This window comes from Chiloscyllium plagiosum, chromosome 19, assembly GCF_004010195.1.
Source record: "Chiloscyllium plagiosum isolate BGI_BamShark_2017 chromosome 19, ASM401019v2, whole genome shotgun sequence".
Classification (NCBI taxonomy): domain Eukaryota; kingdom Metazoa; phylum Chordata; class Chondrichthyes; order Orectolobiformes; family Hemiscylliidae; genus Chiloscyllium; species Chiloscyllium plagiosum.
The window spans coordinates 14,809,604-14,828,042 of NC_057728.1; the positions used below are offsets into that span (position 1 = coordinate 14,809,604).

General features: G+C 40.9%; 1 protein-coding gene across 2 annotated transcripts in view; it reads right to left on the reverse strand.

The window, feature by feature from the left end:
* Window positions 1–372: 372 nt before the first annotated feature.
* The window catches only part of LOC122559535 (ankyrin repeat and SOCS box protein 15-like), a 41,634-nt gene continuing 23,567 nt past the window's right edge, over window positions 373–18,439 (reverse strand). Inside the window, exons 7-10 of one of the 2 annotated variants that reach the window (XM_043709145.1) lie at window positions 18,021–18,192; window positions 12,283–12,826; window positions 3,081–3,234; window positions 373–486 (exon numbers count right to left, since the gene is read on the reverse strand). In XM_043709145.1, the coding sequence (XP_043565080.1) occupies window positions 455–486; window positions 3,081–3,234; window positions 12,283–12,826; window positions 18,021–18,192 (902 nt within the window). In that variant the 3' untranslated portion in view covers window positions 373–454. The remainder of the gene's footprint in view (window positions 487–3,080; window positions 3,235–12,282; window positions 12,827–18,020; window positions 18,193–18,439) is intronic. The other variant, XM_043709146.1, reaches the window with a different exon arrangement.

Consider the following 18,439-nt stretch of genomic DNA (forward strand, 5'->3'; position numbering starts at 1 on the left):
TCTATTGGGCATGCATGAGTGACTATTTAAAAAAAAAACTTTAGGTGTGGCAAATTTGGAAAGCCCTGTATTTTCAGCCTTGTGCGAATTGCAAATATTTTAATTGCAAAGCAGTTCAATCAGCAGTCTTCCAACACTTAAAGCTATGGGGATATCATTTGTTGCAGTGCTGGCTTATTCAGAGAGATGAAATATATTTGTTATTGCAGTTGGTAAACCATCTGTGATATGCCAAATGCTTTCTTAAAGTCAAAAATGGGTACCAACTTTGGCACTGACACCAAGACACAAGTGATTGTAATTTCCATTTCTAATACTGCAAGTCAAGACCTCTTCCATACAGGTCATATTCCTTATATAAGATATATTCCACCAGCACTGGAGGCAGAGGAAGCATTGCTAAACATGCTCGGTTTTGCAGTCGTCTTTGTCCCACATGTTTGCGTATTTTTAGTCAACACAAATGCTTCAAACAACGAGGGTTTTCTGCAAGAAAATCAAAGTTGTTCCAATATTATTTTCCAGTCAGTGAATTTTAACCAGACTTCCATTAGTGCCAAAGAGGGTTCAAAAGTGTAAAAGAAAATCCGAGCTCACAGCGTTGCAGTCAGCAAGGTAGCAATATATTCATATATTGCATAATTTTGCAATCAAATTTGGGAGACGCTAATGGATTTTTTGTTTTGTAAAGTGTATCATTCTCTCTGCCTTTTCTGCTGCCCTAATTTCTAAAGGTTGGGCCAATTGACTTCCATTGAATTGGTTTACATCTATTGGGCAAAGTAAAGCAAAATGGGGGCATAGCATTTAACCTAGAGCTTCTGGACCTGAGGTAAGGATGCTACCACTGCACCACAATACAAGTTAAAAAAAGACTTGGAGAAAAATGTGACCTGGAAGAGTGAATGAGCCCAACAGATGAATAAGATGGATTAATACCAGCAGAGTTTGTTGTCAGCTTTCACTGTCTGTTAAACGTCTTCAGCTGAGCAGGATTTTGTAATGATATCATTTCATTTCAATCTTTAGAAAAAGTTCAAAATGAACCTATGGAAAGCAATATTCATGATAACTGTGAACTGGTAATTTAAAAAAAAAGGTTTAGTGTAAGTTTTAAACATCTCCATGTTACAGCGATACTGCTAATGTCTGTGTTTGGAAAATTTCAGGGCTCTCAAAAAGCAGTAATTTTTCTGCGTTAAATATGCTATATTAGTTGAATAGAATATTTTTTTTATGATCCTGCAATAATGCATCATTTCAAAAGAAGAAAGGGAACATAAACTTTACAATATTAGCAAATTGTGGAAACATAGAAGCTTTTATTCTAACTTCCCCATACTTGTACAGGTGGCAGAGAATTGCAGGTAATCTTTGTAAGATGCTTTCCTCAAATTTCCCTTCAATACTGAAACTCTAATTACATTGTTTGATGGCACAGACATGCCTCAAGTCTAAAGCCATCAACCTGGCTCTGTGCTGATGCAAAACCTAATGAACATGAAGCCAGCTTCGGAGAAGGTGACAACTGGGTCCTGCAGGTGACAGTCTAAATATATTCTTCCAAGTCTTGACCAATAGAGCTGCATACAAACTGAAGCACTGTGAGAGATACTGTGGGGTTTGATTTAAAATTCACCTACATGAGAAACAATGCAAATATTTTGCTGCCAGTGAACAGAGCTGTGCACAGACATTTAAATGTACATATGTTGGGATCTGCTTTAACCAAATTGGAGATTGTCAAGATTAGGCAGCAAAATACAAGCTGTCTGCTGCATTTGCTTCTGAAATCATCCAGTAAAGCTTCTCTGACAGTTACAGGCAGTGATACAGATCACAGCTAGGGCCTCTAAGGGGGCTCGACCATATTGATGACTATGGAGCTAGGCTGCCATTTAGGCAAAGCGGTTTGCAAACTCAGAGCAATGAACTATTCCACAATGTTGCCTCAGTTTTTCTGCTCCATGATTAGGCAAGAGGAAGACACTGTTTGCCTTCTCTGCCTCTTTATTGTCCTCCCCTTCCAGGGCTACCCCCTTGTAATGGATACCCCCTTGTGGTGGATCCCCCTTATAATGGATACTGCCTTGTGCATCTCACAGTGCACACTTTGGCTGTCAAAACTCAGTATCTCAAAGATAACTTCTTAAAAAAAATTAAATTGTTATTATTCCAAACTGGGATGTGGGCAAGGCCAAAATCTGTGGCCCATCCCTCTTGCCATGGAGAAGATGTTTCCTTCTTGGACTGCTGCAATCCCTGGACTATTGGGACACGTACTGTGCTGTTCAGCAAATATCTTGATTCTGCAACAGTAAAGGAATGTAATTCCAATTCAGGATGGTGCATGAAAGAAAATGAAACTTGGAAATGGTGGCATTCCCATGCATCTGCTACCTTTGTCCTTCTGGATGGTAAAGGAGTATTGAAAGGTGTTACAGAAGAAACCTTAGTAATTTACTGATTTAAAAGGGACCTAAGGGACAGCTTTTTTCACACAAAGGGTGGTGAGAGTGTGGAATAAACTGCCAGGTGAAGTGGTGGAGGCTGGTACAATTACAACATGTAAAATGCATCTGTGTGGGTACAGGAATAGGAAGGGTTCAGAAGGACATAGGCCAAATGCTGGCAAATGAGATTAGATTGCTTTGGGATATCTGGTCGGCATGGACAAGTTGGACTAAAAGGTCTGATCCGCGCTGTACATCCCAATGACTAATGCAGTGTATCTTGCAGATGGTAAACATTTCTGCCACACTGCATTACTTGATGAAGGAAGTAAATGTTGAAGGTGGTGGATGGGGTGCCAATCATGCTGGCTGCTTTATTCTGAATGATGTAAAGCTTTTTGAGTGTTGTTGGAGCTAGACACATTGAGAAATCTCATGATTGCTGCTGTTCATACGATCTGAGTCAGAAACAACGATTCCAGCCAAATCAGTTCTGAAGCATGCTGCACTCAGAAAAACCAACTGTTTTGTGATGTTTTGCATGTTGAGTTTCTCCACCATTTTATGTCCTTTTCATTCCATGCACCATAATTTTCTGGCAAGGGAACAGAATGAAAGCTGATTTACCCATGATATCACGGATCTCAGGCCACTCCTTTTGCTTCTCAAGAACAGGCTTTAATTTCATGCAGAAGGGAACGTAATCCACGTAATCTATTAGTACACGCACCACCCTGCCGACCAAATGACTTAACCAGGAGACGGTGATGAACTCACAAAACTACAACCAACAGTAAAAAACAGGAGAATGTCAAAAACATGGACACACATACAAAATTAAGCACTGTGCTAACGATGGAGAAATTAGGAAGGTTGACTAAAAATCTGGCCAAGAAGAGTCTGAAAGGAGGAGAGTGAGGTAGAGAGGCAGAAGTGTTTAAGGAGGGAATCTCAATGTCCAGGGCAGCCAAAGGCACAGCTAAAGGGATTGGGAAGTGTGTAATTGGTCAGAATTGGAGAGAAATTAAAAATTGGAAAGATTCAAGTGCCTAAATAACAGGCACTTGAACAGTGGGATAGTATTCATAAAATTGGGGCATTAGTAGATCAAGAGCAATGAGTGGAACTTGAGGTAACTTAGGATGTGGACAGAGTTGCTGATGAGCTCAAGTTTATGAAGGGCACAGGTGTTAGGCTAGCCATATCCCTATTGTAAGGGAACACTGGAAGCATCAAATCTACAGGTAACAAGAACATAGTTGGGAGTTTTAACAGCAAATAAACTGAGGCAGAGTACAGGCAGACATTGTTATATAAGTAGGTAATGGTTGTGATGGAGAAGATATGAAGTATCTGATGTTTCAAACAGTTTGGTTTAGTCTAAGAAAGTGAAGGGGGAATTGAATAGGAGTTGTGGGAACACAGTTTGTTGTAGAGGACAAAGACAATGGATGGAATTTAGTTGCAATATCAGCAATGCAGATGAAGCTTGGATGGGAGTCCTATGTTGTTTTTCTGGTGCTAGTACAATGTAATTAAGCATTTACCAGGACAGACTCGCATCTCCCACTGAATTAACAACCCAGTAGGGTGGCCATCCCAGTCCTGACAGCTACTGGTCATTCAGAGGCTAGTGAATATGGGCACATAATGAGAAGCAGTGGGCACTGCCAATGTTGCATTAGGACCTAAACACAGGATTTGTGCTAAATCCTCCAGAGTCTGGTAGGTGGAGGCATGGAGTTCCAAGGGAGGGATTGATAGATGGGGAAGGAGATTGACAGCAATTGTGGGGCAATTGGCTTCTTGTGGTCCCCATTCCCTCCCCCTTTTCTGATGCCAGGATACTGTGTTGGGCACAGGGTGCCTATGAATGAGGAACCCTCCTCCTTCAAGAAGGCTGCAGTCAAACTCAGCAGGGTTTACTGGGCAGTCTGTCAGGATAGCGAGATTCCCACCTGCCCCTGGTAGAATACACTGCTGCCCAGAAGCCTTCTGCCCCAGACTTAATCTGAGAGAGGTGGAAAAATGGCAGGATCTCCTCCCTGTAACCTTCTGCCAAGGATACCACTACCAATTCCAAACTCACCTCCAGAGCTGATGACTCTTCAAAAATGAGTAACAACATTAAAACAACATGTAAAAATAATACAAATCATGTGGAAATGAGCACATATCAGGGTTAGGCATATCCTGAACAGATGAAGTGTTTGGTTAAGTGAACATATCTGGATCACAAGTTGAAAATTCAGTTGTCATAGCTATTTAATGTTTGTTTTTTGCAACCTTGTGGATTTTGGTGTTTTCTAACTCACACTGTTGTCAGTGAGGTTTGTCATCATTTCAATCTAAATAGTGGTCTTCCAAATCTCAGTTGGAAGTCACTCTACTGTTTGGAGGAGGAAGAACAGCATACAAAGTAAGAACATGAATCAGCCACGTAGCCAGTTTTAATAACATCACGGCTAAGGTTATACAACAATCCATTTTGCCATTTTACCCCCATGCCTCAGATCCTAGCAATCATAGACACTTATTAGTTGAGCATCCTCTATAGAGAACTTCAAAAATTTATATTTCTCTGAGTGATTAAATTCTTTATCTCATTCTGAGTTATGACCTTGAGATGTATCTGCTTTACTGAGAGCTCAAAGAATTTTAGATGTTTCAATAAAATAATCTTTCCTTCTAAACTCTGAAGAAAATAGGCCCATTCTGTCAACTCACCTTATGGGACAGCTCACTCATCCCAGAAATCAGTCTACTCGTCCTTTTGTTGTACATCGAAGGAAAGTACACTGTACTTCTGATCAAATGTTGCAGCAAGACTTGGTCATCCTTTTATTGAAACCCCTTTATAAGAAGTGCGAGCATACCATTTGCTTTTCTCATCACTTCCTAGACCAGCACGTTATCTTTCTGTGGTTCTTGTATAAGGGACTCAAGTGCCTCTGAATTCAATATGCACTACCCCATCTTTGAAAAAAAATCTATATTTCCATTCTTCCTGCAGAAGTGGATAATTTGCACTTTCCTACATTAGTCTCCATCTGCCACCTTCTTCCCCAATTCCCTAATCAGTCTGTATCCCTTTTTAGCCTTTTATCTCCTCCTCACAGCTTACCTTATTTCCCACCTAGTTTCCTACATAGTATCATCACCAAGCCTAGAGATACTACAACCAGTCTCCTCATCTATAAACAGTTAAGACCAAGCACTGATCCATATAGTGCTCAATAAGATATATTCCACCATCCTGAAAATGAACCATTCATTCTATTTACTGTTTTCTACCTGGTAATCAATCCTTAATCCATTCTAACACATTACCAGGAATTCCTAACAACCCTTTCCATGGAATCTTATCAAATGCCTTCTCAAAATTTAAATATATTATATCTACTGGTTTCTCCTTATCTACATTACTCAATACATCATCAAAAAAAATTACAGAATTGTTTATTTCCCTTTCACAAAACTTGGTGACTTTGTTTTATCATGTAATGATATTCCTAGTGCTTTGTTACTGGGTCTTTACAGATGATAGACTTTCTCAGTTGATGTCAGATTAATTGCCCTATTGTTCCCTATTTTCTCTTGCCCTCCTTTTTTGTCAATTCTGGAAGATCAAAACCAATTCATTCACTATCTCTGTAAACAACTCTTAAAACCCTATAGTGAATACAATAGAGTCCAGGGATTTGTTCAGTTTTATTCCCATTAATTTCTTCAGTACTTTGTTTTTACTAATATTACTTCAGGTTTTTCACAATCATCAGACTCTTCCCCAGCATTTTAAACATGACTACTAAATTAATTTGGACAGGAACCATAAATCTAGCGTTATGGAGTAGTTTTAGGTTTGAAATATATTGTCTGCACAAGCATATTTTTGATGGCAGTTGTGCTGATATCATCTTGATGAAGTTGTGAGTGTGGGTGCCTGGGAGCAACTCAGCAGTATTATGAGTAGGTCCCGGGTTCATGTGACTCAGTGTGTAAAGGTAAAGGTAAAATCTCCATAGTCCCGGAAGACAAGGTCTTTTCCCTGAGGTGTGGAAGTCCAGAACTAGAGGGCATAAGATTATGGGTGACAGGTGTAAGATTTAAAAGGGACCTAAGGGGCAATGTTTTCACACAGAGGGTGGTGGCCGTATGGAAGTGAGCCACCAGAGGATGTGGTGGAAGCTGGTACAATTACGACATTTAAGAGGCATCTAGATAAGTATATGTATAGGAAGGGTTTAGAGGGACATGGGCCACGTACTGGCAAATGGGACTAGGTTAATTTAGAGTACTTGGTTGGCATGGATGACTTGGACCAAAGAGTCTGTTTCCATGCTGTACAGCTCTATGACTCTATGATTGTTCTCTCATTGGGGAGAGATAACTGGTTGTTCATTAAGTGAGGCTCACCACACCTCAGGTTATGGGAGAGGGAGAGAAGGAGAGTCCTTCATAGTAACCTCAACCAGTGCAGAAATTGAAAGCATGATGTTGGCATCACTCTGTATCACAACCCAGTCATCCAGCGAACTGAGTAACAGTTATTTGAACCTGAATGGTCCAGATTATGCTCTGTCTTAATTCAGCACAGCTGAATAGCCATTCCTCAGCAGCATCTATTGTCCAAAAATGTTCTGTAAAGGAAGACCTATTTTCAGGTTATTGCTGATTGATTCCCACTGGCTATTGCTGAGTTAGAAGCAGGATTTCATGATTTGTACTGTTACTGAAAATGTACAGTGAGAGATTTGGCACGTGGTGGAAGCTTTCATTCTGACTTCAAGAGTTGTATTAGAGAGGTTATTGACGTGCCATGTGCACAAAGAAAAGATCACATTGCATCCACTCTTTCCAGAGAGATAAGATGCAACAAATACACAATTTTAGTGGACTTCCCCATTGTGCGAGAAGCCAATTCCCACTGACTATGCATCTTGCTTTATGCTGAACATACATTCAGCAATGCACTGTAAACTCAACAGGATCCATTCCCTCTATATCCAGATGATGTGAGTAAATACAGAACACTGTGCAAGTCAATGCCTGCTAGCCTGGCAATGATCATGAAGATTTTATACTGGGCCAGTCTTTCATGCTATCACCAGACTTCTGTTCCTGGGTGACAAAGGCTGTCCACTGACCAGTTGGCTCATGCATGACTCCATTATTAATCTATCTATCTATCTATCTATCTATATATATATATATATATATATACACACACACAATATGTACTAAACCAGGATCATACCCCCACACAAAATCTCATTAAATAGGCTACTGGAATGTGTAAATAAGACATCCACTGCTTGGCTCACTGAGGAGGAACCCTACAGTACTCGAGTTATCACTTATTGTTGTCTATTGCATTCTGTAAACCATCACGAGGAGAATAACCTTCACCATCGGTTATATGGCAAACAGCTAAAGGAGAGGAAGAGCTGGAGGCGGCAATGACCATAGTCCCCTTCCCAGCTGGACTGGGATCATCTCATTTAAGTGCACAGATACATGTGAAAGCAATACCAACTTCCCATTACCTGTTACACATGTTTACAATTAGAATGCTGTGGTAAAAGTCACAACAAAGCCAACATTGCAAACCAACTTTGCCAAACAAACCATCCAATATGTCATATAATTGTAAATTAATCACCTTTGTTCATTCTCTCAGTGCCTGTTGTTTAAATGTTTTTGCCTATCCCAATGATGGTATCTGTATTGTGGCTGGTTGAAGGCTGCTGATTTTCAGTAGGAGAGACTGCAGGTGGTCTCGTAGGGCAACTTCACGCAGCTCTAGCCTAGAAGGCTTGGCTTCAGAGTGCACTATCGTCATGTGTGGTCACAATCTGGACTGGCAGGCAGGCCAACAGCAAGGACACAGCAAGTAGCCATGGTGAGAGAATGAATATTGTCATCCTGAGTGGACAGGACAGTCAGGGTCCAGGAGACTCTTCAGGGCACACTTTAACATGTCCTGCAATGTTCTGGAGGACAGACTGTTGGGCTGCTATGCGAAAGTGAGGACTGCAGATGCTGGAGATCAGAGTCAAGATTAGAGTGGTGCTGGAAAAGCACAGCAGGTCAGGCAGCATCCAAGGAGCAGGAAAATCGACATTTCAGGCAAAAGCACTTCATCAGGAATGAGACAGGAAGCCTCCAGGGTGGAGAGATAAAGGACTGCTCTGAGACACTGCAAGACTCTTTGAAGACTGGGACCTGCTACCATGATGAGAGCATTGTTAGCATCACAAGACAATAATCTTCAATGATAGTACACTGAGCTTTCATGTAGAATTCATACTTGGATGTTTTCTGCTTGCGCTGCAATGCAAATGGGGACAGTCATCATCAGGTGCTTCAGCATAATGATTTCCAGAATGTGGTACTGAGATGTGGTGTGTGGTTAGTGGCGAGATCCTTGACACCAACCACAGGATTTCTAGCAGGCCTGCCAATGTACCAAGTCTTTCCGGTTGCATACCCATCAACCTTTGACATTCTGCCACCCCAAAGAAAGTCTTCACCTGAGTGCAGCAAAACTCATGTGTGACCTCACCCCCTGACAAGCTAGTGCTTGTGTTGTGCTTACTCCCATTCCCTGGTTGTAGACCACTCCAGCCCAGTACCTCATCTGTACAGATCCTGCTTCTGAGCTAAAGTGTCAGTATATGTGCTGATAGCAAGCAGCAAGTCACAGTGAGAATGCTGGAGTTTTATCTTCATCACTGTCTTCCTGCTCTTCCACATTTTGTCTCCTTCCACGGCCTGGCTTGGCTTGGAGAGTTGAAAGCAGAAGGACTCAAAGGGTGGAATGTGGGGTGGGAGTGTAGATTGGAGAATGCTTGATACTTGCACCACTTGGAGAATAAAAATCTGAAGTGATTACCAGAGGAGGAATGGGAGTTGGGGGGGGGGGGGGGGGTGCAGGGGCGTGCGCAGTTTTGGGAATATGAGGAAGAAAATTACATATGAGCATACCATAATTTCCCACAGTTTATGCCCCACTGCTGCTTATGCCTTCCGTCATGACTGCTGCAATGGTGGTCAGCATCATCTCTTCCACCAGGGAGACAAAATATAAGCATGTCCAATACTTACTGGTTCAGTTACAAACCACCTTGCCCTGCAATAGAGAGGAAAGTGTAAGTGAATGTGGTGCTTGGTATGGTTGAATAATTGGCACTGTGTGCAAGTTATAGGATATTTGATATGAGGCTTGCAGTAATGTGAGGTGCATAAGGTTGAGGTGAAGCTATGAATGTCAGATCTGAGTCCGGATTGATGGAGACTTTTAGGAGCTGAATGATGGGGGGTGTCTGAGCAGAGTGTGAAGTTACTGACATTGTTGATGAGATTTGGTATTGGAAGATGCATACATTGACTTTGAGAATTCATTTACCTGTTGCAGCACTGTACCCAGTTTTTCAGGACTACACTGCTGGCATTGACTGTGACATCTACCTGTTCCACTGCCCTTCACAGTGTCGGCGTAGAGGGCCTATTTTCCCTCTGTGGATAAAGGTCTCCTCTTCCCCTATCCTCCTTTTGCACTAAGGCCTTCACTGCTGTGTCAGAGAACCTTGGAGTCTACTGAATCCGCTATTGCACTATCACTCTTCCTGCAGCTTACAAACTCTTTTCCAACCACTTCCAGTTGAAATGTACATCTCCTTTCAGAGGTACAAACTGGCTTCAAGTTGTAAAGATTAAAGTGAATTATGTTAGCCTCTCACAATTTTGCACTTCTGCTTATGGTGCAGCTATTCAACAATGTGCTTGAGTGAGCTGAACAGTGCAATCTTGGAAATGAGCAGCTAGCACAGAGTTTGTTTGCTGCCTGCATTGGAAACAATGGGCACTGGTTCATGGAATTGCACTGTTTTCAGACCTCATTGTAAAAGGCACAAAGGTGCCAAAATTCAATGAGGACTCACTCAAATATTTGTTTAATATCTCTACATTTCATTGTTCACCATCATAGTTTATCCTATCCCTGCCTTTGAGAGATCAATACTTATTTTCACTTATCTCCTTCATTTTACATGCTTATAAAACTTACCAGTTTTTACTTTTCTTGCCAGTTTATTCTCATATTCTTCATCTCCCTATCATTTTCTTGTTCATCTTTTGTTGACTTTAGATAACTAGATGTTTTTCTGTCCTTTTTCTGGCAACATTACAAAACATCTTGAAATTTATGATGTCATTTAACTTCTCTATTAACCATGGCTGTAGCACTTTTGCATTCAGTGAAAATTATGGTTAATTTATGTAATTACTTGTCACTGCTAACATATCTTTCAATTTAATTTCTCAATTTGTCTTAGCAAACTCATTCTAGATAACTCTGAGGTTAGCTTAATTTGAATTTAAGGTCTTGGTTTTGCACATTAATAGATCACTGCCAAAGTTAATATGGAAGCATTTCATAATATGATCACTCTTCCCCAGGGAACCTTTTCATATAAGATTATTAATTAATCCTACCTCAATACACAACAAAGAAGATCAACATATTAAGGAAAAAATAGCCAAGTTAAATTCACCAATGCACACTGACAACGCTCACCCTCACCTATTTAGTGACAAATGCAAATTGAAGCATATCTCAGTGACAACGTCTGAGGAAATCTTTCACAAAAATAGCTTCCCCAGCGAGGCTAAGGTGCAGTCAGTCACAGCCAGCAGCAGTCCAGATATGCACAATCCTGATCATTTCTGTTTCTGGCTCTTTCCAAACTACCCTGGAGACATGAGCAACACCAGTTAATCAGTAATATAATATTTTGTGATTAGATTAGACTCCCTACAGTATGGAAACAGACCCTTCAGCCCACCAAGTCCAGACCAGTGCTCCGAAGAGTAACCCACCCAGAACCATTTCCTTCTGACTAATGCACCTAATGCTATGGGCAATTTAGCATGGTCAATTCTCCTGACCTGCACATCTTTGGATGTGAGCCGAAACTGGAGCACCCGGAGGAAACCCACACAGGCACAGGGAGAATGTCTGTGTGGAATTTGCACAGTCGCCCGAGGTTGGAATCGAACCTGGGTTCCTGGTGCTGTAAGGCAGCAGTACTAACTACTGAGCCAATTGCTTGATCAAATTCATTAGTTGTCTGTTGCCTTGACTTGGTATTCACATACTCACCTGACTCAGACGTTTCTGACTTCAAGCAACAATTGAAAATCAATGAGCACCGTGGGCGGCACGGTGGCACAGTGGTTAGCACTGTTGCCTCAGTCTGTTGCCTTGACTTGGTATTCACATACTCACCTGACTCAGACGTTTCTGACTTCAAGCAACAATTGAAAATCAATGAGCATGCATTCTAGACTGACAGTTTAGTATTGACTTCAGTTGAGTACGAAGCTGAGCTGTAATAATGGAAAAGATACTTGTCTTCTATCTCAGGCAAATATAGGTGCTGGCAAACCTTCCTGGTGACCAGGCCAAATTTTAACCCTCAATTAAGACTACTCAAATTTTTATCTCATTACAGATTGTGCAAATGAGCTGCTTTGTTTCCTAAACTACAGCATTAAGTACCCTTCAAAAGCACTTCATTGGCTGTGAAACACTTTGGGACATGCGTGGTTGTGAAAAGTGTAATCCAAATGTAAGCTAATATTTCTTTCTTTGGCCTTATCACATCTCAGAAACTTCTCAAACACTTCATGTGTATCAAATTATTTTGAAATTAGATACTATTGACTGGTATTGTCGTATGCAATCACATAGCTAAACCAATTCATTGTAAAAGGATCTTCTACAATTAATTTCCATATGCAGTACAAACCGGAGTGGGTCACTTACTGAGGTGATGTAGGACTTTGGTTCAACCATAGGCCAGGGAAGAAATCTTCCAACATTTTCAGAGTGCACGCAGTCAAAACAAATCTGCACATTGTAGCCATTATTGAGCAAGAGTCTCAGCATCATTTCATCATTTACAGCATACTGGATAGCAGTGGGAAAATGAGTGTCATTAATCAGTAGGAAGTAGCTGTTCACATTGGCACCATGGTGTAGAAGCAAATTCACCAGCTCATGATTCCCTGCTCTTACTGCGACAAGGAGACAGGACAATGGATCTCTGTTTGGTAATGCACCTCCTTTAAGCAGGAGTTCAGTACATGCAACATCATTATTAGATATGGCAATAAATAGGGCGGTTCTCCGCTTGTCGTCATAGTTTTCAGATATTTCTTCATCTAAAAGTGCATTAACATCAAATCCACTTTCAATTAGTAATTCAAGGCACTGGGCACTGCCTCCTTCAGCAGCTGAATGAATTGGACTTATCCCACTTCTCCTTATTGCAGATTTCCGAGTAACTAGAATAAGAAGCTTCAAGGCCCTACAAAGAAAATATGTAGCATTAAGCCCATGTTTACAGATGAATTGGAGTTCAATCTTGCAGAGGGAATTCAGGATTCAACATTGCCTATATTATTGAGTTCCTTGATGACTGACTGCAAATGACATCTTAACAGTACATGAATTACATAAATATATAGCACAGGGTCAGGCCACTCAGCCCAGTTAGTCCATGTTGGTATTTATAGTTCACATAAAAGTTTCCTCTTGTTTCATCAATCTCATTTCAATCTTCTAATAAATCTTCCTGTTTCCCTTTCTCTCACAGATACCTTCAAAAGGAAACCAGACAAGTCTAAAGCTATTCACCTCAACCTCTTCCTCTGGTTGATTTCCACATTGTACCCCTGCCCTGAGTAAGAAATTTCCCCTTAATTCTCTATTGTTTTTATGAGTAACTTTTTTGTAATCATGACCCTTAGTTCTGGATTCTTCTAGAAGCAGAAACATTTCATATGTACTCTAGCCCATCCAAATCATTCATAACTTTTTAAGATCTCCATCAAGTTTCCTCTGAAGAAAAGAATGCTCATCATCTTCAACCTTTCATGATAGTGGTAATCTCTCAGTCCTGGCTACATCCTTGTAAATCTCTTTGCTGCTTTTGAATACCTTCCATGTCCATTTCTTCATAGTATGTAGGCCAGAAATGCAAGTGTTTCTTAACCAAGTTTAATATAATTTCACTACTTTTAGATGCTATACCTCTCGAATTAAATCAGTATTTTCAATTGTTTGCTGACATATAATTTTTCATTAATTGTTCAGTGTAAACATTGTTGCTTATTGACATCATGCATCACAAACTCTCCATGACCCTCTAATACTCATGGTTCGGGAAGGAATTAATCCCAGCATAAACGAAATATCTGTCAAAAGGGACACTTTTAAAAAAAATTGGGACTTTGGTGTAGAATTATAGTAATAATCTTAATTTAGAGATCAAGTGATAGAGAGCACATAAGCTATATCATATGATGCTGCTTGATATAAATACTGCCTCTGACTTTCCAGGAACCAATTTTTATTTCTTTCAAAGGGTTGATGTTTATGTTGCCTAAATTTTTTCCCATTCCAATATGTACATCACACGAAAAAGGTATGCTGGTATTGTTGGTGTCTGCAAAATCAATGGTGTTGTGCACTGATTAAAGATGATGGTACTTACAGCTCTTAATTCCTCTTCAAAGATTTTTTTCCCCCTGTGTGCCCTTCCATACAGTAGAATGAACAAAGGGTTAATGACAGGTCTCCAAACATATGAGATCAATGTATCAGGAAGTCAAGGAATCCACAACCACCAAGTCCTGATTCAAAACCGCATTCTTTTCTGGTAAAATATTTGGGAGCAATTTTAAATTAACATATCGGATTGAGTGGAATGCTGCCTGGTTTTACTCTCTTTTGAAGTCAATAAAGCAATACTGAGTAAAATATAAAACCAGTGTCCAATCCAATCCTGTGGACTTTGCCTGAGCAAGGACTGTATGGGGAGGCGAGATGGTGACATTGTGATAATGTCCATGGAATAGTGATCCAGACGTCCTGAGTAAACGCTCTGGGGACATGGGCTCAGATCACACCCAGGTAGCTGATAAAAATTTAATTTAAATTAATATAATATGGAATATAAAGCTGGTCTCAGTGATGGTGACCATGAAACTATCATCAATTGTCATAAAAATGTTCAGGGAAGAAAATCTGTCATCCTTAGCTGGTCTGGCTTCACTGTGACTCCAGAACCACAGTAAAGTGGTGAAGTCTTAACTACCCTCTAATTGCCTAGCAAGCCACTCAGTTCAAGGGCAATTAGGAATGGGCAACAAATGCTAGCCTTGTCAATGATGCCTCAATCCCATGATAGAAGAAATAAAATATTGCATCCACTAGGATTGTTTAAAGTTTTATTCAAAAGGCTTGAGAGAGAAGAATTGTAAATATTTTGTTGTTCAATTTGGTATGTTATGTGAGGGATGTAATTTACTGTATAATTTAGATATAAATAAGTGTATGTACTCAACATACTCAATGGATTAGTGATAGATGTACAAGCTGACCTCTATTCCAATGTCCTTGGCTGTTCTGCTCACAGCATCCACAGTTATGAGTTCCTGGCCTGCTGAGCAGCCTTCCGCCATGGCTGCAGATACAGGCTGATCATATTAGCTTGGGCAAGACTTTGATTTAAAGCACTTCTTAGAAAGCACATGTTAAGAATATGCAAAGCGGCATCAAAGCACATTCAACTGGCACTGTTTTAATAAAAAAAAGCAAATTGTTTTATCCTGGTTTACCAAATCTGCACTGAAATGATTTAGAAAGTTACATGATATTATTGCAACAAAAATGGTGCAAGATGACAAAATCTGAAGCAGTTTTAGTAAATATTTATAAACAGAAGAAAAATGGTCTGATTCAGTACAGTATTAAATGCTCTCTGAAATGGCCTAGCAACCAACTCAGTTGTCTCAACATCATTATAAAGTCTGATAAAAGAAATTAAATTAGATAGGTCACTCTTTGACCAAAGCACTGGAAACGACCAAAGTAAATCTGACCTTGCAAATTATTCCTTATGAATGTATGGGATGTAAAATTGTCAAAATTGGGAGAGGTGTCACATGGACAAGTCAAGGGAAAACTGGATGTAATCATTCTCAAGGCATCATACCTTGCAAACAATGCCCAAATGGTCCCATTCCTGGGTATGTCTTTTCCTATCATTAGGACAGACTCATCAGACAGTGCAGCAAAGGACGGACTTGCTCTCAGAGTTGAAACTTTATTGCTGGAACAGCACAGCAGGTCAGGCAGCATCCATTCCTGGGTATGTCTTTTCCTATCATTAGGACAGACTCATCAGACAGTGCAGCAAAGGACGGACTTGCTCTCAGAGTCCCTAACTTTGATTCTGGACCCCATGTAGTCTCATGGCATCATGTCAAACATGGGCATGAAAACCTTCTGCTGATTATCTACAACACCCCTCAGTTGATGAATCAGTTCTCCTGCATGTTGAACATCACTTGGAGAAAGCACTGAGGACAGCAAGGGCACAGAATGTAGTTTGGATAGAGCATTTCAATGCTGAGAACTAACAGTGTGACTACTGCTCAAGTGGGTGAGAGTGGGCCTGCAGCGCACATTAAGGGAACCAGCAAAGGGAACAAGTATTCTTGACCTCACCCTCACCAATCTAATTGTAGCAGAAGAATCTTTCAATGCTACGGCTGACCAGAGCACAGTGCTTGTGGAAATGAGGACGCCCCACTTTACAATGAGCATATCCTTCATCATGTTGTGTGGTGCTATTATCATGCTGAATGGGATAGATTTACTGGGTATCTATGAGACACCGTGGGGCACCAGCAGCAGCAGAACTGTATCCAACCATCTCATGACCTGGCATAATCCCAACTCTACCATTATGAGCATCCCAAGTGCTTGACGCTGGTGGTCCAATAAAGACTGCAGGTAAGTATGCCAGGAGCAGCAGCAGACATAACCAAAACTGAAGTGGCAATCTGGTGAAGCCAGAACACAGGACTTCTTGCATGCCAAGCAGGCAAAGCAGCACACAATAGACAAGGCTAAGCATTCCCACAACAAACAGTTCAGACCTAAGCTCCACAATCCTGCCATATCCAGTCTTGAACAGTGGTGGACAATTGAACAACTTCCCAAATATTCCCATCCCAAACAATGGAGGATCCCAGACAGTGTAATACACCGAGCCTGAAGCATTTGCAAACATCTTCAGTCAGGGGTTCAAGGCTTAAAGCATTTTTTAATTCCTCCCATATTTCCTTCTATCTGAACAGACAAGTTTCAGGCCCCCTCAAACTCAATTCTGCTGATTTTTATGAAGGATTTCAGATACTGGCTAATTGTCAGAAAATGAAACTTCTAATGGGCAATTCCTGCATTGTCAGAACATGAGGACTTCCTTGCCTCCTGATCTGCATCATCTATCCAGTATACATCAGTCATCAACTATCCAGACTCTGGAAGACTTCTGCTCCAAGGAAAACAACCTGTCTCTAGAGGCTGAACAGGCTGGGGCTGTTTTTCCTGGAACGTCGGAGGCTGAGGAGTGACCTTATAGAGGTTTATAAAATTATGAGGGGCATGGATAGGGTAAATAGACAAAGTCTTTTCCCTGGGGTCGGGGATTCAGAACTAGAGGGCATAGGTTTAGAGTGAGAGGGGCAAGATATAAAAAAGGGGCCACTTTTTCACATGGAGGGTGGTACGAGTATGGAATGAGCTGCCAGAGGAAGTGGTGGAGGCTGGTACAGTTGCAGCATTTAAGAGGCATTTTGATGGGTCTCTGAATAGGAAGGGTTTGGAGGGATATGGGCCGGGTGCTGGCAGGTAGGATTACATTGGGTTGCGATATCTGGTCCTCATGGACAGGTTGGACTGAAGGGTCTGTATCCATTCTGTACATCTCTATAAGTGCCAAGCAGATATTCAATGTTGACATCCTCTAGAGGTCTTCAACATCATAAGTGTGAGTCTTAATCCAATTTTATTCAGTCCATATGATGTCAAGAAATAAGTCAAAGACACTGGCAAAGGCTATGAATCCTGACAATATTTGCCTAATAGTAGTGAAGAAGTATGCTCCAGAATTTGTCCTGTCCCTTGGCAAGAAGTTTCAGTATAGCTACAACATGGTATCTTCCTGGCAATATGGAATATTTCCCAGGTATGTCCTATCCAGGCAAAGTAAAACAAATTCAACCTGTTGAATTACTGCGCTATCAGTCTACATTTGATCACTGGAGAAGTGATGGACCAGTGTTGACCGGTGAGACTTGATGATAAGTTGCAGCAAGCTACTTAATTATAAGGCATCAAGTTAAGCTGAGTACTGACTTCACACAACAAACGCATTTACAGCAGGTCCCAAAGGTTATTAACAAAAATAGGAGTCATGCTACATTACAGATCCATAGCCCAGGGGAGCAGAGGGCAAATATAGGAATTCTGTCAGTTAACTCAGCACAGACCACGTCTGGAATCTAATTGATTTGTATGGCTTAGCCTCTCTTAGAATTAAGGTAGCAAAGATCCACCAAATATGCATAATAACTAATCAATTATTAGCCAAATCAAAGCAAGGTATTGGTTTCAATGTCTGGTGTTTTAAAGAGTTCTTCTTTACTCACAGGTAATGCCCCTTCTGTGCTGCGCTGTGGATTGGAAGATGGCCTGAGTTATCTGCTTCATTCGGATTGGCCCCATACTCGAGCAGAACAGTGATACAATCTGGATTTCCACCTTCAGCTGCTTCAAATAACACCGAGGCTCCATTATCTGCTTGAACATGGACATCACCTCCTATAGACAAAATAACACATTCCACATTGAAATACATAAACGGAATAATAGTCACACTTCCTAGAGGCTCACTCGGTTGATTCCAGGAATATAAGAAGCCATTGAGGCTCTGCTTTCTCAAGCCTGGAAGCACAGAAGGTGATATTATTGAAATCCTACAAGGTCTCGACACGGTAGATGCCAGGTTTTTCTTTCTGGCTGGCAAAGCTTGATTGAATGGTCATTGCTTCAGAATATGGGGTCAGCC